Source organism: Vombatus ursinus, unplaced genomic scaffold, assembly GCF_900497805.2.
Source record: "Vombatus ursinus unplaced genomic scaffold, bare-nosed wombat genome assembly UNPS02010461.1, whole genome shotgun sequence".
Lineage (NCBI taxonomy): Eukaryota > Metazoa > Chordata > Mammalia > Diprotodontia > Vombatidae > Vombatus > Vombatus ursinus.
The window spans coordinates 4909156-4930437 of record NW_020950239.1 but is presented as its reverse complement, the minus strand read 5'-3'; the positions used below and the strand labels follow the sequence as shown (position 1 = coordinate 4930437).

The following is a 21282-nucleotide window of genomic DNA, read 5'->3' as shown; positions in this document are numbered from 1 at the left end:
GCTCCTTCATTCAACTGAGAAAGTCCTTGAGAGCAAGGGCTGACTTTGAGAATGCTAAGATTTGGACTAGAAAAGACTTTAGTTCAGAGGTAGGGAACCTGCGGCCTTGAGGCCACAGGTGGCCCTCTAGGTCCTTGGGTGTGTGTGGCCTTTTGACTGAGTCCAAGTTTTACGGAACAAATCCTTTTATTAAGGGGATTTGTTCTGTAGAGTTTGGATTCAGTCAAGGGGCCCCACTTGAGGACCTGGAGGGCAACATGTGGCCTCCTGGATGGATCCCCACCACTGCCTAGACCATCTCATTTTAAAACAAGGAAATTGGCCCAGAAGGCTGAAAGTAGTTTATCCAAATTAACCCAAGTAGTATCAGAGCTAAAGTTGTATTGCAGGTCTTCTGACTGACTCTGTTTGGGACCACCTGTGACGGATGGAAATTCCAAAGAAACAGATTTAAGCTCCAAGTCAGGAACAGCTAGCTTCCTAATAATTAGAGCTGATCCCAAAGTGGAATCAACTGCCTTCAGAGAGTAACGGCTTCCCCGTCTTTGTAGGAGGGGCATCTCTACTCTATCATGTGTGGATTTCTTTTCGGTAGATGGTGGACTACCTGTCTGCTGAGGTCTGAACTCTAAAACTCTGCAAGCATGCTCTTTTTAGGACACGTTCCTCACTGGTAAGACTCGCCAAAATTTCCCCGAGTTTGAAATCTTCAGGACACTGTTTACTATTCCCATTCACACTTTCACTCGTCTTTCTACGAAGGTCAAACGTGACGTGACACGCTCATGGGGGCAGCGGCTCCATAATTACACTGAATTCCGTTACCTATCAAAACATAATCTGTTAGAAATGGCATCCAATTTGCATGCATCTCAACACAGGGATAGTGGTGTCAACAGCACTGACTTTATTCAATAGACAAGGGTTTAAGTATGTAATCAATCAACACATGACATTTCCAAAGCCATTCCATATCACTAACAGTAACAAAAACCACGGAAGGTGTTTTGAGCAGGAGAGAGACATAGAGAGCAGTGCAATCAGGAAGATTACACAGGGCATTAGTGCTAAGAATGAGTTAAAGAAGGGAAGAGGCCAGAGTTATGGAGAACAGCTGGAGAGTCAGTCACTAAATAATCGGAGCAAGAAACAATGAAGGCTTAGGATCGAACAGAACAGTACAATACGGTGGAATGTTAGAAAGAAAGGAGTCAAAGACCAAGCCAAGGTTTCAAGTGGAAGAAACCTCAGGAAAGATGGCATCATTCACCAGAAACAGAGCTGGGTCTGGGGGGAGGAGGAAGAGAAAAGGTTCAGTGTGAAGAATGCTGAGTTTAGGGCGTTAGTGGGACGCAGTCAAGGGGAAATAAAAGACTGAGGGTCACAGCCAGAAAGACAAGACGTGTCAGTTGACTACATTAAGATGATAAAGCATTACCTAGTGAGTAGATGACAATTCCAAGGTGGAAACTAGAAAGAAGGGGGCCGAGAAAAGAGCCTTTGGGAATGCTCACATTTAAGGAGAAGAATGAGGAACTAAAGGATGAATATGGTTACCTGACTGTAACACTAACCTCCTTCCGACTTCTGAATGTAACAAAGAATACAAAAACATACTTTTGTCTTTCAAAAACAAACACAATTACCATTACTGATACCAAGTTGTTTCAGGATTTCATTCTTTACAGCATCTTCCAGGAATTTGGAAAAAAAAAATTCACACAAACATTTTTGCTCTCAACACACAAACTGCCAATTAGAATTAAAAGACTAAGCGAGTTAGTAACTAAATCACGCTAGCTGAGGTTTTCTGGTTTATCATGCTAACACGAAAGATCATAGGGCAATAGGAGGAATGAGTGAAAAGGCATTTATTAAGCACTTACTATGTGCTAAGTGCAGGGGGTGGTGGTGGGGGGGATACACACAGAAAAGGAAGACAGTCCATGTTCTCCAGGAGCTCATATTCTCATGGGGGAGATGATACAGAGGATGTGGCTAAAAGGCAGATGGTAAGGGCCCATGGTCCTTGGGTACAGTGAGAAAGCAGCCAGTCATGCCTCTTCTTTTAGCATCATTTCCACTGATAACATGCTATTTCCATTTGATAGTGAGAACTCTTTTCTGGATCTCCAGCAGATATGGTTGAAACACCTACCATTACTGCCAACCCCATCTCCATCAGGGTCCTGAACAATGCTGCGAGCACCCCCAGAACTGTTGGGTTTACCTGCCCATTGGTAGCAGTTGGCTTGTGGTGTCAAGGAAGGCGGGGGCCCTTCTCCCCAGTCCCTTCAAGCGATGGCTTCAGAGCCTAGGAGGCACTGCTCTTCCCAAAGCTCTCAGGCTTTCTCCTCTGGGGTCTAAAGGGAGATGTTGCCAGTGGTTTGACTCACCTGGCATATACCACTTTCTCGGAGCACTCTGCTGCAGCTGGACTGGCTTGCCATCGGTAGGGATGGTCATCTAGTCCACCAAATCTCTCATTTTACAGATGAGGAAACAGGCCCAGAGGAGTTAAAAGAGTCTTGACCAAGTAGTCAAGTGGTAGAGCCGGAATTTGAATCCAGGTCTTCTGATTCCAAAACCAAGGCTCTTTGCTCACTATACCACTCTGACTCTCCAAGGCAGAGGAAGGGTCTAGAAAACACCCAAAGCATCATTCACTATGGAACCTCATTTACGAGGATTTGTTTCTGCTCTTCCCCCAACCTTACATCATATCGCCAAAATCTTACTCCAAGGAATCGAAGTGAAAATCAGGGTCAAACTAGAAAAAAGTTCACAAAAATCTTCCTAAATTCATGGTGAACATCTACTCAGCTTTATCTCAGCAACAATTTTACTACTGTAATTACTGTATGGCTCTTTAAAGACCAAAGAAAAATTTTTTCACCTTTATAAAAACAAACAATAACAACAACAACAAAAAATCACAGACTATTTGGTGGTGTCAGATTAAAATGTAATTGGGAAATATTTAACAAATCAAAATAAATAATGAAGATAAATAAAAATACATCAATACAATAAAACATAAATAACATTACACTTTAAAACTAAGTCAACATACTGCCCCAAGGGATCCTTATATAGGTCAATTAATGGCCCTCTCCTTTCTGAGTTTGACACCAGTGTTTCAGAAAGCCACCAGCTGTTATTTCTATCCTGAAATTATAATGTATTCTTATGTTTTAATAAAATATTTTTAAAAATTATATTACTCTTCTTACGGATACATTGTAATGAAATGTTTAATTAGGAACATACATACATAACGCTGTGATAAATAGGGTCTAATTCAAATTTCTCCCCTAAGTGGCATGAGCTTATACCAAGGAGGGCCTTGGCCATTATGGATATAAAGTCCTAGGCAGAGATCACCAGGACCCAGGGAGAAAAGGTGGTGATTTCACGGCTTCTAGCTGAAGGCTAGGGTTTGAGAGAGCAGGATCTGGGAAGCAGACAGCTGGTTAAGGTGATGGTGTCAAAGAGAACAGGTTTTGGAATGCAGGACCAGGGTTTAAGACACAAAAATGATGGGGCACTTGGGCCAGGGATGGAACGCATCTAAAAGGGAATTTTTGCTTGAAGACTTGTAGATCTGCTCAAAAGGGCTTTAACTTGAAAATGAAGCAGAAGAGAAAACCTTGCCCATAACAGTTTCTGAGCAAGATATCACATGGAACGGCAGGCCTGAGATGGGAAGAGACATGAGTGGAGGAGGCCAGGAATTCACAGAAGACAATATCCAGGAAAAGGGGTAATTATAATACTCATGGCCTCAGATTTCTATACGCATTCATGTATAGAATACAAATGCGTATAGAAATCTGAGGGCATGCGTACTATCAACAATAAAAGCACAAAACTGGTATAAAAAAAAGTTGGTTATAAACCTGGTGAAAAAAAAAAGGTCTGATCAACTTTGTGACAGAGACAAATATTACCTCATAATGCGACCTGGTACCATCAGACGCACACCTGGAATACTGCAACGGACAGCAGACTTTGTTCAGAAGGCGCAAATCAGAGAAAAAGAACAGGACCATTACGTTGACGAGATGCAAGGTCCAGTGTGGAAATCCAAGCATCAGAATAGAGGAATTGGAGGACATCGGAGTGAGGGCCCACAGAGGGAGACAGAGAAGTGGCGCTCTGCAGGGAGGGTAACTGCAGAATGTCCCAGCAGAAGGATTAGAATTAGGGGCTAGATTCTAGGGGCAAATCGTGAAGTGTTAGTACCGGGTGAGCTGAACTATGGAACATCCATTGGAAATGTTTCTATGCTAAAAACAGCAGCTGAGGAATCCTGGATCACCTCTCCTCGGCTGCTTCATCCTTCTTTGAGGAAGGACCAGGGGTATCTGCTATTCCAGACCTGACTGTGACCAGTAGAAAGACCAGCTGCGGTGGGAATCCTTGGATGTTGCAACAGATAAGAAAGCAAAAGCCAGGCAGAGTCTGATGTGCACACTGGGTCTGGAAAAAGCCATCTTAGAGACTGCAGTAGGTAAGAAAGGGCAAGCCAGGCAGTCTGTCTGACTGCCCTCTAGAGCTGGGAAAAGCAGATTTCAGAAACTAAGGAAGGGCTGGACAGATCCCAAGGCGGACAATCCCGTGCAGCACATTAGCTCACAGAATCACAGAACATTATCAATCCCATGCAGCATGTTAGCTCAGAGAATCACAGAATATTACTAACGATGGAACTCAGAAGCGATCTACTCCAGCTCCAGACCTGACCAAGAATCCCTCGGGGGTTTTTCAGTGGGGAGGAGCTCAGTACTTCCCCCAAGCAGCCCACAGTTCTGTCCTCAGAGGCTAAACAGAAGACTTCTCCTTCTGGGATGGCACAACTCTTCAAATACTTTAAAACAGCCATTATGGTTCACCCATCCTCCAACTTTACTCAAGGCACTACTGGATATGACATGACCTTGAACTTGAGATAGCTGGACCAGATGACCTCTGAGGGTTGCCCTTTTGGAACACCATGCTCTATTCTGGGTGCTGCATTTTAGGAAGGGCACTGCCAGGCTGGAGTGTGTCCAGAAGGTCACCAGGATGATAGGGGACTTGAAACGCTCACATGAAGAAAAGTTAAAAGGAACTAGGGATGTTTTACAAATGGAAAAAATAAGATGTCAGGGCAGGACAGCAGGAAGCAGTTATATGGGAGTGGGAAACGTTTGTTCTGTTAAGCCCCAGAGGACATGCTGGAGCAGTGGGCAGGCAACACAGGGAAGCAGGTCTGAGTAAGGTAACTTGATAATGATAATAGTGCTTTAATAACTATCTGCTGTTCTTTATAGAACCTTGTGAGGTAGGTACTATTATTATTCCCATTTTAAAGATGAGAAAAATGAGGCTTTGAAAAGGATTACATGACGTGCCCAAAGTCACCCAGTTAGTAGATGTCTGAGGCAGACAAAGAAGTATCACTGCCAGGCCAGAGGAAAAGAATTTATAAAATCAGGAACCCATCTGAGTTGACACCAGACAGGTCTCACTTCCACTCACTGTCAGTCAATCAATAATCAATTCAGTAAGTGCTTGCTACATGCCAGGCAATCAGTCCCTCCCCCTCCTTACGGCGCACAGTCCAACGTCCAACAAACAAAGGATAGTTTAAATGGAAGGGAAGGTAGAGCAGGGATGTGAGAGCTAAGTCCTGGAGAAGGCCAGGGAAGTTGAGAGGCAAAGACAAGGAGTGAGAGTAGCCCAGGTTCTGAAGGACAGCCAAGAAAAAGCCAGGTGGGAGAGCTGTGTTCGAGGAACGGCAGGTACAGCCACCAGTGGAATTGGGTTAGCCAGTGTGTAGAGGGGAGTCAAGTGTAAGAAGATTAGACAGAGAGGAAGGAGGCAACCAGGTGGTAAAGGGCTTTAAATGCCAAATGGAGGCAATAGGGAGCCACTGGAGGTGAGTGAGTATGGGAGTGACCACATTACCAACTGCACAGAAAGTGAGACCGCACACAATTATCGTCAAGATCCCTTGGAGGAGGGGATTTCTCATTTAAAATAGGAGCTTACCTCCACATGGCCCTGTAAGCCTCACAAACCAGTTTATCTACTGGTGAAGTACAGTTATTCCCACGGCACAAACGAGGATATGGAATAAATAGCAGCTCAGTGGTTCAGAGGAAAGAATGATAGCTTTGGAAGCCAAGAACCTGGGTTCAAATCCTGGCTTGGCTACTTACCATTTGTGTGACTTTAGGCATGTCACCTGACCTTTCTGGGACTCAGTTTCCCTGTCTATAAAATGAGGGGAGTGGACTAAATCTTCCCCAAGGTCACACAATTAGCAAATGGCAAGTCTAAGGGTATGGTTAAAGTTTCAGGAACTCCTCATCCTCTCTCCACTATATTCTAATGAAACAAACCCAATCTCTTCCAGATATATCAACGCAGCCCTGTTCATATCTTCCCTGACTAATCAATCAACTCTCTGTGCCAGGCTGGGTTCTCTAACACTAACTTTTAAAAATATAACACAGGGCAGCTTCATTCCAGCTGCCAGGGTTGAGAATAAACCCCCTCCCCATCCAGTAACTACAACTGGCAAAAACTTTGAAAGGGCCCCAACGCACAGTTTAGGAATAATGTGAGCCCAATGAGAAAGGCAAAACACATGCTTATGTCCAAATCCTCTAAATCCCGTTCATCAATTGTCCCTTCCCTATAATATCTGCACCATTTTTTGCTATTTCTATTTTTTCTCATTATCATCCCTTCATTTCTGTGCTATATATGAAATAAAGGCTTCCTTTCCTATATTTAATAAGGCAAACATTCCAATTTCTCTGCTATGGTCTACGCTCTGAGGGTGCATCGCCCTGCCCTACACATCATTTTCCATTCTCTTCACTTTCTTCTTCATCAGCTACTATTCCTGTCATTCAGAGCTCAGGCTATATGTAGCTGTGACATGTTCTTCCGGTAGCGGGGAGTGTTTCCACAGATCTGTCCACGAGAAATCAAACAGCACCACTGTGAACATCACTTACATTGACTCTCCAATATAGTTTCCAAAGGCAAACACTGGTCACTAAACAAATAGCATCTTGGTGTAAACATTCAATAATGACAGATGATTGCCTGATGAGCTCAAAATTAGTAATCATTTGTTCCAATGAAGCTACTAGAACTTAAAAAGTCAGTGTGCAATCTGCTGAAAATATAATAAGAACATAAGCATTCATAATGAAGCTGGGTTTTCAGGTCTCCTGAAAGCATGGTACAGTGATAACAGCCTCAGATTTAGACTGAGAGGGCCTGGGTTTGAATCCTGGAACTATCCCTACTACCTTAGGCAAATTCACTTCATCTCTGGGCCTCAGTTTCTTTATCTGTAAAAATAAGGTTGTTTGACTAGATCAGAGGTATCATACATGTGGCCCACAATATTCCCAGAATGCAACCTGAACCAGATTAAAATGTGATTGGGAAATATTTAACAAAACAAATAAAATATAGATAATATTACATTTTAAAACTAAGTCAATATACAGCCCATAGGAATCACAACTCATGTGGCCCCTTGGGGGCCCAAGTTCCTATAACCCTGGCCTAGCTGTTCTTTGAAAGTCTCTGTAAGTTTGAAATCCTCCTACTCAATGAATCTGCACTTTGTGGCCTTCTGTAAGGGTCACCTTGGCCGCTTTCTAAAGCAAAATTATTTGCTTCCCCAAATCTCTGGATATCGTGTCTGAAAAGTATCCTGGAATTTCATGGAATTTCAGAGTGGCTACTGAACAATTCTGACATTTCTGAGAATAGGCCAACTTTCTCAAATACCTACAAGAGCTTAAGAAGACAAAGACGGGCTAATGGGATGGCAGCAAGGAACATGTGAGATAGTGGAGAGATTGCTGGTGCAAAAAATAGTCAGGAAAACCCGGGTTCAAGTCATCTGACTTCTTGAAGTCACCATCAACTAAATTTAGGCCTGAATAGGACAGTAAATGCCAACCTGCATTGGATGCAGGTGTTTCCTCCCTCTGGGAATTCTTCACACCAAAAAAAATCAAGTCTGCACTGCCCCCCCTCAAAAGAAATTAGCCAATGACATTTTCCTCAAAAATGCCAAGTAGAGTTTGAGATACAGCAAAAAACCAGAGTGGAGTCAGTAAGGGAGGTGCTCTCATTAGGGCGTACGCTCTTATTTCTGTTCTGGCCTGGCAGGAAAGATCCAAATATCAAAGGGAATAATGTTAAAAATGAATTTTCTACTTAGGTCAGCAAATCTGGTTTCCTGGCTTCTATTATGGTAAGTGTGATTTGTAAAGAGATTAACAAAGGAAATTAAAATTAGGTTTTCACTTGAGGAGGGAGCCTTGGGGGGCAAAGGCTGGAGAACAGGAGGAATACCTTGTGGTTTATACAGGTTTCCAAAGAATGGGAAGCAGAAGGCATAGGGGCCAGAGAGCTGGCTGGAAGCCACGGTTCAAGAATTGCCTGCAACATGCACATTGGCCTCCAGGGCCAGAAAGACCTGCACTTGAGTTCTGTAAGTCATTTAACCTTTCAGTGTTTAAGGGTACTCTCTAAAGCTGTAAGTTGAAGAGGGGGTGCCAACCTGCATTGGTAAAGGGAGTCTCCCCCATCAACGAAATCTCCAGTCCAGTCCCTATCCCTTCCAAAAGTTACGTGCCCAAATAAACAAACCGGTGGTGACTTTCAACAGGGGGCATTTTTAGCAGAAATTATAGCAACTAATATCTGATGAAAGTGAAATTTCTCAGAGGCACCCCTGGGGTCTGGTGATCGCTATTATCAATCGACCTTGACACATAAAAGCATTATGTTTTTATTTTATTACCCCATCATCACTATACTGAATCTTCGAAGCAAAACTGCTTTCTCATCTAATTAGATTTCATCATGCATAGGCACTGATTTTAATGTCAAATGCGAGGCTGTTGATTTAATGGGAATTTAAGGCAGATTTTCAAAGTCAGCTTTCCAGGCCTCATACACTCCAATTCAATTCTGTTTAGTTCACTCAAGAGTGTTACCCCTGAGAAGACTTTTGGATTTAAATGGAGGCTCCCTCCCTCTCTCCAAGTGAACTCTTAATTTATCCCATGTAAAACCAGTCTTTGTGGTGCTGACACCACGTTGATTCTAGCCCTATTTATACAAATCACTGATGGCAAAGTAGCCTTTAATATGTGAGATACTGATCAACACTGCTCCAGGATAATAAATCTGGATATCAAAAGCCCTAAAAAGGCACCAACTTGGAAAGAGATGTCCCATGGGGAGAAGGAAAAAAAAAATTCCAGTAAGAATATGTTAATATAGGGTGGAGGAGGGGAGTTGGGATGAAAAAAAAAAATCAGAATGCAGAATGCTGAGCTCTTTTCCCTCCTCCTTTCCCCCTCCTCCCCTCCTTCGTCTCTATAACAATGGCAGGGGTGGGGGGGTGTTGGGGAACCGCGAGGGCAAGGGCAGGGGCCATACCTTCGTGGGTAGGTTCTGGGTCTGGTGTAAGGGAAATGTCATCCAGCTCCCTGAGACATAGCCACTCTCCATCCATAGACACCCGAAATTTGCAAAGGTAGATGGTTTCCATGGCCGCCTGGGTGATCTTGTCTGTGGTAGGGGTTGGCATATCGGTCGGAGGTGTCAGGGCGGACATGATGACTCAGCTGGGACCACAACACACACAGAGGAAAAATAAAAATAAAAAAAAAAAGCCACCCCCCCCACCAAAAAAAAAATCCCAAGCCAAGCTCCCCAAGCCAACCCCACCCAAACTCAAAGCTCACTAGAACAGAGCTTTCAGGTGCAGGAAAGAAAGAGTAAACACCTCGGAGTTTAAAAGCAGACTAGCACAAACAAACGGTGCCACGCTAGCCTTTCTTCCCTTTGAGAGAGCCCCTAACACGCAGCAAAAAGGAAAGGATGCTCGTCTCCGCCCGCCTGCCTTCCCGCCCAGCTCCCGCACGCTTCCAGTCGGGCTCCGATCCCGCTGGGCCTCAGCCACCCCGGCCGCCTGCAGCAATCTGGCCTCCGCCCGGCACACAGAAAAACCGGCCAACCTGGCCGGTGCCCACAGGACAAGGCTAGGATGGCCCCCCGGGGCGCTCTGGTCGTCCTTCGGCCTCCGAAAAACAGAGTCGCAGGCTCTCGGGTCAGGGTGGGCCTCCGCCCGGGCACCGGAGGACACGGCGGGCCGGGCAGCGAGCAAGGGTGTTGACCAAGATGGCTGCCTAATGAGCCGGACTGAAAATCCAGGCTCATGTGACCGTGAACGCAGGAGAAGCACCTCCCAGGATGCGGGATGGAAGGATGGATGGATGGATGGATGGATGCTGATGAGGCAGGATGCTCGCCACCCCCTCCCCCGCCCACCGCCGTCTGAGCGGGATCCTCCTCCGTAGCCCCCCCCTCGCCCATCCAGGCTGGCAGCAGCGGGGCGGGTGGGATTCCAGATATGTAGGGAAATCAGCCTCTGCATGACACACAGGCAGCAGCTATTTAAAAACCACAGAGAGCGCTGCCGGAGGCAGGCTGAGCACAGATTTCCATTCTCTCCTGCCTATTTCTGGCTCTGCGTACTTCCTTTTCTCAGCGGCCTAAATCTGCCTTCTCAGACTGGGCAGAAGCAGGAAGAATCAGAGAAAGACTAAAGAAAATTCTGTTGAAGGGGACATCAGCGATAGCCACTTCAAAAAAAAAAAAACAACTTGAGCCGTCCCACACTGAAAAAGAATTATTCAAGAAGGAACCACCTTAATATGGGCCCAGGGAGGCCCTTTCTAGAGAAGACTTTGGACCCTAAGAAACAGTCTTTGTATCTAAAATCTGTAAAATGGGTTTTTACTTTTAAGCTATTGTTCTATTTCATAGTTTACCTTTTAACGATCTACTCTGCGTGACTGCTGGAAGGAAAGGGATATTTACAGGCCTTAGAGGATCACATAAATACGGGCTGTTATTAGCCCCAAAAGGCTACATAAAAGAGAAAATGGTTCAAGACTATCCCCAAACTTTTCTGATTAAGGATGCAAAATGGGCTCATCTTTGCTAGGTAGCCTGTTAATTGTATGAAATTAGTATTGCGTAAAATAATATACATTTATAGACTACCCTGATCCTGGGAGGGGACCCCATGCCACTGCAATCTCTTCCCTTTAACTTGATTATGATTTTGTCTCTTCTAACTTCCTTTCACGAACTGCCTGAGCCTGCCTTCCTAGATGAGGCATTAATAAATAGAAGGGAGAAAAAAACCCAGTGCTTTCTGTAGAGAGCATTACGAAATAGCACCTTAAAACAGCCCCCCAAATCCCCAACACTCTACATATTTTGAAAGGAGGAACACAGAAGGCACTTAATACATGTCTGCAATCTGTAAAGTGCTACGAAAACTACTGATTATCGTTCCCCACTTGCTGCTAAGGAGAGGTAAAAGAATGGATATGGACAGAGCCAGAAGACCAGGGTTCAAATCCCAGGTCCACCACTGGTACTATTGGTACTCTCTGAGCATCCATTCCTCATGTGTAAAATGACACCGAACTAAATGACCTCTGTGTCCCCAACAACATCTACAATGTAAATCTGAAACTGGAACACAGCAGGGAAGGCACAGTTAAAGAAATCCTGCGATGAATTCTTATGTGAACTGAAAAGCACAAAAACAAAACCTGCTTTTGTCGTTGAGATTCGCCCAACTTCCCCTGACCCCATTAGGGGTTTACTTGGCAACGATCCTGGAGTGGCTTGCCATTTCCTTCTCCAGCTCAATTTACAGATGAGGAAACTGAGGCAAACAAGGTCAAGTGAATTGCCCAGTGACAAGGTTTTGGGGGGCTGGGACCCCGAGAATGCCAAGGCAGGGTTGCCTGGAATGAATTCACACACTCAAGCCTTCTTAGTCAAGTGGAAAAGAGTTTATTGTAATGCTTTAGCAAAAGCAGGCAAGGGTCCTTATGGGAACCTGTGAGAGATTTGAGGATGGTGCCAGGGTTTATGTGGAAAAGGGGCATGGAAAAGGAATGCCAGGGATGCTAATTAGATAATCTAAGGGTCCAGCTATCTTTGGGAGCTACAGATGGGAAAGTATAGGGAGTATACCAGACATTGAGAGAGTGGTCAGAGGTGTGGACCTCAGGGATCTGGCAGAAAAGTCCTTGGGCCAGCTAGGGACAAAAATCCTTGGGTCAGGCAGCTCTCTGTTTGTTCTGACAAGAGAATGTGTTCTGCAAGATGAGAAAATTTTCTCACAGACAGGGGCCTACTGAGAAATTGGAAGGCTTCCAGAGACAGGATCTTAGGGCTGGGCCTGAGTACCCCATCACCAGGGTCACACAGCTACTAAGTGTCTGATGTCACATTTGAACTCATGAAGATGAACCTTCCTGACTCCAGGCCTGGCACTCTATCTACTGTGCCACCTAGCTCCCCCAAACCTTTTACTATCCTCCTTAAAAAACAAAACACCAAGATCTGGTTTTCCTCCTTCTGGGCATGCTGGGAGATACTCCATTCAGCAGCCAGTTCCTGACCTAAAGAGAAGCTAAAACCAGTGTTTAATAGAGATTCATTTGCCGCCAAATTAAAGGAATAAGAAAGAGGGAAACTCATATGTAGGAATTAATACACACCAGCTTACTTCCCTAATTTGTAAAATCCTCCTAAAATTCTTAAAGGCAAAATAAAATTGTCTATGTCTTGGTTGGAAAATATAAGAGGAATAATCATCATCCAATTGAGTCTTTCGGGACTTTTTAGTGTGTGTGTGTGTGTGTGTGTGTGTGTGTGCGTGCGTGTGTATGTGAGAGACAAATCCCTTTGGCAATCTGCTAAAGTCTATAGACCCCTCTCTGCATACTGTCTTTAAATGTATGAAACAAAATAAACGGGATTATAAAGGAAACTAATAATACCAAAACATATATCAAAACACATGTGTATACACATACACATAGACTTTGATAAATGTGAGTATGTGTATATTTCTGTGTGTACACACACAGACATATACATACAAATATGCATGTATGTATAAATGCATAAAAAACAAAAACCAGGTCACAGACATGAAGTTAGAAACACCTGATCTGAGAGTTTTCAGTCCTTGACTGACCCTGACAGAGAAATAAACAGAAGTGAGACACGGAATGTACCTCACAGTTTGGTTAAAGAAATCATCATCTGTATAATCAACATGAGTTCTTATGATGAATACTAAAATCCAGAAATCTTGCTTCATTCCAAAGTTTCCTGAAGTGCTAACAAGATTACAAGTCAACAAGTGTTTACAAAGCACCCACCACGCACCAGGCATTGTGCTGAGTACTTGAGGACACAAAGAAAGGCAAAAGACAGTTGTGACCTCAGGAAGTTCACAGTCTTGTCCTGGCAACATCCATCTTCTCCACAAACCCAAATCACACACCTTCAACAACAGGCTTGTAAGATTGAGAGCTGAAGGGACCTTGGAATACATATAATCCAATCCACTCATTTTACGGGGGTTGAAATGGAGGCCCAGAAAGGTCATGCTTTTGTGTTGTTCAGTCATTTTAGTCATGTCCGACTCTTCGTACCCCATTTGGGGTTTTCTTGGCAAAGACACTGGAGTGGTTGGCCATTTCCTTCTTGGGTTCATTTGACAGATGAGAAAACTGAGGCAAACCAGGTAAAGTGACTTGCCCAGGGTCACACAGCTAGCAAGTATCAGGCCATATTTGAACTCAGGTCCTCCTGACTCCAGAGCCAATGTTTCATCTGCTGTTCCACCCAGCTGCCCCACTTTCCTATTTTTTTAAACTAGGTTTTCTTTGCTATGAACTTAGCAAATGAGAACATCTTGACATATAATCCAGAGAATGGCACCCAAGCAGCCCATAACAGAGCCACAGCTGGAGACCCCAGTCTCCCAAGGCAACGCCTTGGAGCCACAAGCCCCTGGGTTCTGGCGGGAGACCTGCTTCCACCCAGGGAAATGGATGACATCCATTTGGAGTCTTTATAGAAAAGACAGACACTAGCTCAGGCCAACACTCAAATGGAGCCTCAAATGGAGACAGGGGCAGAAGCCAGGGAGGGATCCCTATACGAGGCAGAGCACAAGGAAGCCATCCTCATCTGGGACAAGGTGCCAAAACTTTTGGGAGGTGGCCAGAGCAGTCCTTAGGGGGAAATATGGCCCTCTCACCAACAAAATGGAGAGATAACAAATCACTGATTGGGTTACAACCAAAAAGATTACAAAAACAACAAATCAAAACCCATCATGAAACACAAAATAAACATTCTGAAACATCAGAGGAGATAAAACTGGCAACAACAACAAAATTAACTTGGTAAGTAAAAATAGAACCTGTTTAAAAAAAAAAGGATTAAACCATTAGTCAATCTGATTAAAGGAGGAAAACTAAATTGCCAATGTCAAAAATTGCCAGAATTTGCAACAAATGAAGAAGAAATAAGGAAAAGTATTCAAAATTATCTTGCTCAATATATGTGAGGATAACCAATCAATTAAATTCAAAAATATATTGACTACCCAGATTAAGTGAACAAGAAATAGAAAATTCAAATGACCTTATTTCAGAAAAGGAAATCCAAAGGGTCATAAAGGAAATCTCTATAAAAAAAACAAACCAAACCCAGAGCCAGATGGATTTACAAGTGAATTTATTCTATCAAAATTCAAAGAACAACCAATACCAATATTTTAATATTTGCTTGCAAAAATAGGGAAAGAAAGGAATCCTATGAAAATTCTGCCAAAATACAATATGGCAGCTGGGAATAGACGCACATACATGACCCAACTACTAGGGAAACTGAGGCCAGTAGATCTCTTTTGCTCAGATATTTTAAGCTACAAAGGGCTATATGTAGTTTGGAATCAATATGGTGAATTCCTGGGGGCTTGGAATGGTTAGAAGAACCAGTTTGCTTAGGAAGGGGTAAAAAGCCCAGGTCAGAAAGAAAGCAGGTCAAAGCTCCCCTGCCTGTCAGTAGTGGTCTTGGGCCCATAAGTAGCCCTACACTTCTACCCTGGGGGATATAGGGAGACCTAGTCTTTAAATATCTAGAGTGGGTGGCTGTGTGTGTGTGTGTGTGGGTGGGTGGGTGTGGGTGTGGGTGTGGGTGTGTGTGTGTGGTCCTGATACCTAAACCAGGGAGAGATAAAGAAGAAAAAGAGAAATCTCTAATGACTACTGATACAAAAATATTTAGCAAGACATTAACAAAGACAATAAAATATATTTTAAAAGATTATATGTTATCACAGGTTAGATTTATACACCAGGAATGCAGGGTAAGTTTTATATTAGGAAAACTATTTAAAAATATACCATATTAACAACAAAATAGATTAAAATCATAATCATGTCAACAGAAGCAGAAAAACTCGACAAAATATATCAATCTTTCATATCAAAACACTAAAAAGTCTAAGTATAAAAGTTCCATTCCTTAATATGGTAACAACAATAGAGCTAGTACTCTCTGTAATGGAAAACTGCTAAAGGTCTTTCTAATAAGGGCAAAGTGAAGCAAATGTTTCCACTGTCAACACTATTATTTAATATAATCCTAGAAAAGCTAGTTAATAGCAATAAGACAAGGAAAAAAATTGATGTAATAACCACAGGCAAAAAGAAAAGACAATTAGAGAGTTTGTAGATGACATGGTGATTTACTAAGAGATTTTGAGATTCAATTTAGAAATTAACTGAAACAGGAAAAAAAACAAACCCACAAATATCAGTCTTTCTAGAAAGTACCAACAAAACCCAAAGAAATTTCATTAAAATAACTAGAGAATGTATAAAATGTTAGAGAATTTAGTTACCAAAATGCAAATTATATAAACAAAACTACAGAACACTCTACAGAAATAAAGACAAATAACTGGAAAGTTATTAAGTGCTCATGGTTAGTCTGTGCCAATATAACAAAAATGAAAATACCACCTAAATTAATTCACAGATTCAGTATCATAGGGTTATTTTATACAGCTAGCCAAAATAATAACGAAATTCATCTGCAAGACAAGGTCAAGACTCTTAAGAATGAGAGAGAGCCCTCTGGGCCTAGCAGTACTCAAAATATCTGCAAAGCAGAATTAATCAAAATAATTTGATACTATTAGCAAATGATAGGTCTATCAATGGAACAAGTGAGGTACAAGAAGTACAGAAGCAACTCAACATGATAGAGTGTTGGACGCGGTAAGAATTCACTATTCAACAACAGCTAGGAAAACTTAAAAATATTCCAGAAGAAATGAAGTTTACACCAAGATTTCATAATACATACCAAGATAAGCTCCCAATGGATACATGAGCTAGATACAAAAGGTCATGTAATAAAAATCCGTGGAACACAGGGGAAAAAAAGACCTTTCATAATTACGGATAAGGGAAGAGTTCATGACCAGAGAAAGGATAGAAGAGTTCACAGAAAACAAAATGGCCAATTCTGATCACATAAAACTGAAAAGATTTTGCACAAACAAAATTAATAGTTAAAATCAGAAGGGACACAGTTAACTGGGGAAAATTTTTTCAAGAGAAACTTCTTTGATAAAGATCTGATATGCAACACATATAAAGAACTGATTTAAAGATAAAAGTCATTTCCCGGTAGATAAATAATCACAGGATATAAGCAGATAATTCTTAAAAGGAAAAATCCACGTGATCAAAACCATATGGGACCTTGACACTTACTAGCTGTGTGACCCTGGGCAAGTCACTTAACCCCAATTGCCTAAACAAAACAAAACAGCAAAAAACAAAAACAAAAACAAAAAAAAAAAACCATATGGAAAAATGCTCTAAATCACTAATAATTAGAAAAATGTAAATTGAAACAAACCTGAAGTTACATATCACACCTATCAGAATAGCAAAAATACTGGAAAATGACAATTGTTGGTAGGGCTGCAGGGAAACTGGCCCAGCCATTCTGAAAAGCACTTTGGAACTGGACCTTTCAAAAGTCACTCAAGTAGGTATACCCTTTGACCAGATACCACTACTCGGCCTATACCCCCAAAGAGATCAAAGGAGAAAAAAAATCGTATGTATAAAAATATGTACAGCAGCATTTTTTCTCGTAGCAAAGAAATGGAAACAAAGCAAGTGTCCTTCAACTGGGGAATGACTGAACAGATTATGATTTATGAATGTATGAAACACAATTGTGCTGTACGAAATGATGAAAGGGATGAGGGTGGTTTCAGAGAAACCTGGGAAAACCTGTATGATCTGATGTACAATGAAGTATGCAGAACCAGGAAAACAATGGAATGACAATAATGGAAAGAAAAAACAACTTTGAATGACTTCAGAATTCTCATCAATGCAGTAACCAACCATGTTTGCAGAGAGCTGATGAGTAAGACAGCATTCACACAGCGCTTTAAGTTATGCAAAGTGCTTTACAAATATTTCATTTTACCCTCACAAGGTAGATGCTATTATTTTCCTCATTTTACAGATAAGAAAACTGAAGCAGACAGCTATTAAGCTTTTGACCAGTAAGTTTTTTTTGACTATTAAGTTTTAACCAGGATTTGGACTCTGACCTTCCTAATTCCAAGCCTGGCATTCTATCCACTGTACATCTAGCTGCCTGGGTTTGAGATGCAGAATGAGACATTTTTGGAAATAGCAAATGTTGATTTGTTGGCTACGCTTATTTGTCAAGAGGGGAATAAACCTATTTAGTTTTGGTTAAAAAAAAGTGAACAATGGAATAGATTATTAGGTATACATCACTGAAAAGAAAACATTACATAATAACATATCATAATAACATACATAATGGTAAGTATTCTGCTCCAACTGCTGGGGAAAGGATTTACTATGTGATAAAACTACTGGGAAAACTTTCAGGCTGTCTGCAGAAATTAGATTTGGACTGACATTCTCATGCCCTAGGCCACAATCAGCTCCAAGTGAATACATGAGCTATACATAACAGGTCACATCATCAACACATTTAGAGAAGGGAAGGAAAGACGTTTCACAATCCTGGCTAGGGAAAGATTTCTTTACCAAACAAGGGACAAAGAGATAAAATGGTCAATGTTTACTATATAAAATAAGCTTTAAGAGCCTGTTAAGACTTCTGGGGCACCCTAAAGACAGCAGCACTGGGCCAAGCTAAGCCATAGGTTACTGCCTAATTCTGTCCAGCAGTTGACATGTTATGAATATAAGCATGTTATAAAGAAATGAGAGATGCTGGCCTTCAACATATACCCCAAACTTCCTCAATTTGAATGGAGGAAGGTAGATGTTTAAGGATGTTCTTCCAACCTTAATAGAACACGTAGGAACTTTTAAAATATACTTCTTTCTCACCTCTACCTCTTAAAATCATTAACTGCTGTCTTTTTTTTTTTTTTTTTTTTTGGTGAGGCAATTGGGGTTAAGTGACTTGCCCAGGGTCACACAGCTAGTAAGTGTCAAGCATTTGGTCTCAGGCCAGATTTGAACTCGGGTCTTCCTGACTCCAAGGCTGGAGGTCTATCCACTGTGTCACTTAGCTGCCCCCTAGCTGCTGTCTTTTAAGGCTCAGCTCCAGGGCTGCTGACTGCAAGGGGCCTTTCTTTATCCCACTGCCCACCCCCAATATTTTATATTCACAGATCTATTTGTTGTCTCCCTGATAGACTGTAAGTTCCCTGAGGGCAGGCAGGCACTGTTTCATTTTTGGCTTCACATCCCTGGTAGCTGAACAGTGCCAGGCTCACAGTGGGCATTTAATGAATGCTTACTGACTGAGGCAGAATATAAGAAAATGTTCGTGGACGAACACAATATTGCCTCATGTACTCTATGTGAGATAAGGGCAAAAAATGTCTCTATTCACATCTTTTGTTGGTGCAAACTCTTCTACAGCGGGGGAGTCTGGCTAAATCCTAGAACCCAAATTGTATTTTATATGAATGATTCTTGGGGAAAAAAGGGGGAGGAGGCCTTATCACTGGCTATTTGAAAAGGCAAAATATGCTTAGTGTTTCAGAGACGGCCCAAAGAGGCTGGATAATCACTGATTAAAACAATCCCCCCTGCCCCAAATGCAAAACTATGAAGTTACACAATTGTTTTGTGGGCTTTTTAACAGAAAAAAACTGTTCTGATCATCGGGTGAGAAATAACCTTAGAGAACTGATGAAAGTTATTATTTTTTTTTACACAGGCAGACACAGTAAAGGTCTACAACCAGGGAATTTGTTAATGTTTTTAAAAAGAAAAACATTTTTTGACTATTTAATCCTAAACTAAATGCGGTATAAGTAGGAGGTAATCTCAGAGGGAGGGCACTGGTAGTAGGGGTGGGGGACCTGGAAAGGCCTCCTGCAGGTGGAAAGGTTTAAACGGAGTCCTGAAGGAGGTCAGGAGGGAAAGCATAGGAGGAATATGGTTCCAAGCATGGAGGGACAGCCAGGTACAGAGAGCTGGGGGGTAGAATGTCTTATTTGGGGAGGATCATGAAAAAAGCCAACCTAGGGAGATCAAAGAAATGTAAAAAGACTGGAAAGGTAGGATGAAAGACTTTTAAAAGCCAAACAGAGGATTTTTTCCCTTTGATCCTGGGGCTAACAGGGAGCCCCAGGAGTTCACTGGGGGCTGAGCTCATAGGCGCATCTTACCAGTCCCATGGAGGGGGTGGCGGGGTGGTGATCCCGGATGGGAACAGTAATGAAATCTTACGCTTCAGTAGAATTTTGGGGTAACACGGGGCTTTACTTAGCTTTTCCCCAAAGTCAGATTGTCTGGATGGGAGGAAATCTGGGCCAGGGAGATGGGATGGTGATGAGGAGCAGATGGAAGTGAAGGGTAGGTTTGACATTTTTCTTGTTGGTTAAAGTTGTGAGGGAACCAAGCTCAACTCGATTGAGTGAAAGGCGAGCCTTTAGAAGGATCACTTTGACAGCAGCTGAGTGAATGACAAAGTGCAGTGGAGAGGGGAGAGAAGCAGGGCAGGGAAGAAAGGGAAGGATTTGTTAGGTACCTACATACTACTGCCAGGGACCACTGACTGAGGGCACTGACAAGGATTTTCCCCTGATCCTCATAAAAGCCCTGGGAGGCTGGTACACTGATATGATTCCCCATTTTACAGTGGAAGAAGCTAAGGCAGATAGTGGTCAGATGACTTGTCCAGGGTCACATAGCCAGTAAGTATCTGAGGCTAAATTTGAACGAGGCCCAGCACTCTAACCACTGTGCTATACTTTAAAAGTCCAAGTAGGAGGTGATGAGAACTTATACTAGAGTGGTAGCAGTATCAAGAGAGAAGTGGATACATACAAAAGATATTATGAAGAGGGCAGCTAAGTGGCACAGTGGACAGAGCACTAGCCCTGGAATCAGGAGGACCTGAGTCTTCAGACCCTTACTAGCTGTGTGACCCTGGGCAAGTCACTTTCACCCCGTTTGCCTCAGTTCTTCATCTGTAAAATGAGCTGGAGAAGGAAATGGCAAACCACTCCAATATCTTGTGCCAAGGAAACCCCAAACAGGACACAGAGTCAGATAGGATTGAAACGACTAAGCGAGAACAAGAAATGATAGGCCTTGGCAAACAGACTGGATATTGGAGGGTGAGAGTGAGTCGACAATGACCTCTAGGTTGCCAGCCTCTGATGGCGGGACAATTGACAACTGCAAAGTTAGGAAAGGGAGAGGAGTTTTTTGTTTTCTGGAAGGATGATTATGAATTCAGCTTTGGACACACTAAGTGTCCAAAAGGCAGTTTGTGATGGAAGAATGGAGCGTAGGAGAGAGGTCAGGGCTGGATACACAGATCTGGGAATCACCTGCATAAAGATAATCAAATCCATGGGAGCTGAGGGGGATCTTGTAGAGGGAGACCAAGACATAACTGTGGAAAACATCCATAGTTAGGGGGCATGACCTGGAGACTGAGGAGTGGTCAGACAGAAGGACAACAATTAAAGAGAAGAATAGAATGAAAGTCTACAAAGGAAGAAAGTGATAGGATCAAAGACTCCAGAGAGTGGTGACATTCTTTGATCTGACACCAGACATAGGACAATTCACTGCCTTGGTTCAAAACATGTTCCCTTCAAAGTCAACTGGCCCAAAAGTCTGTCTACCTAACTTTTTCCTTGGCTCTGGGCACTGAGGCCAACTGGGTTTTCTTAAGCTAAATTTCTTGAAGTCGGAGTCGTATTAAATAGCTTGGTTTCCCCATGAATTTAACAAAAAAAAAGGAGAGAGAGAGAGAGAGAGAGAGAGAGAGAGAGAGAGAGAGAGAGAG

The 21282-nt window shown here is 42.6% G+C and overlaps 1 protein-coding gene across 7 annotated transcripts in view; it reads right to left on the bottom strand.

Annotated features, from left to right (window-relative positions):
- Positions 1–21282, bottom strand: part of RUFY3 (RUN and FYVE domain containing 3) — a 129914-nt gene that overhangs the window by 95290 nt on the left and 13342 nt on the right. For 2 of the 7 annotated variants that reach the window (XR_003568461.1, XM_027854473.1), the window contains exons 1-2: positions 10053–10178; positions 9472–9659 (exon numbers count right to left, since the gene is read on the bottom strand). The exons of 3 other annotated variants lie outside the window; for them this stretch is intronic. Coding sequence is in view for 3 of the 4 variants with exons in the window: in XM_027854473.1 (XP_027710274.1) it covers positions 9472–9649 (178 nt within the window). In the remaining variant the exon portion in view is untranslated. Of the gene's footprint in view, positions 1–9471; positions 9660–10052; positions 10185–21282 lie in introns of those variants that run through there. 2 more of the 7 variants (XM_027854477.1, XM_027854472.1) reach the window with 2 other exon arrangements.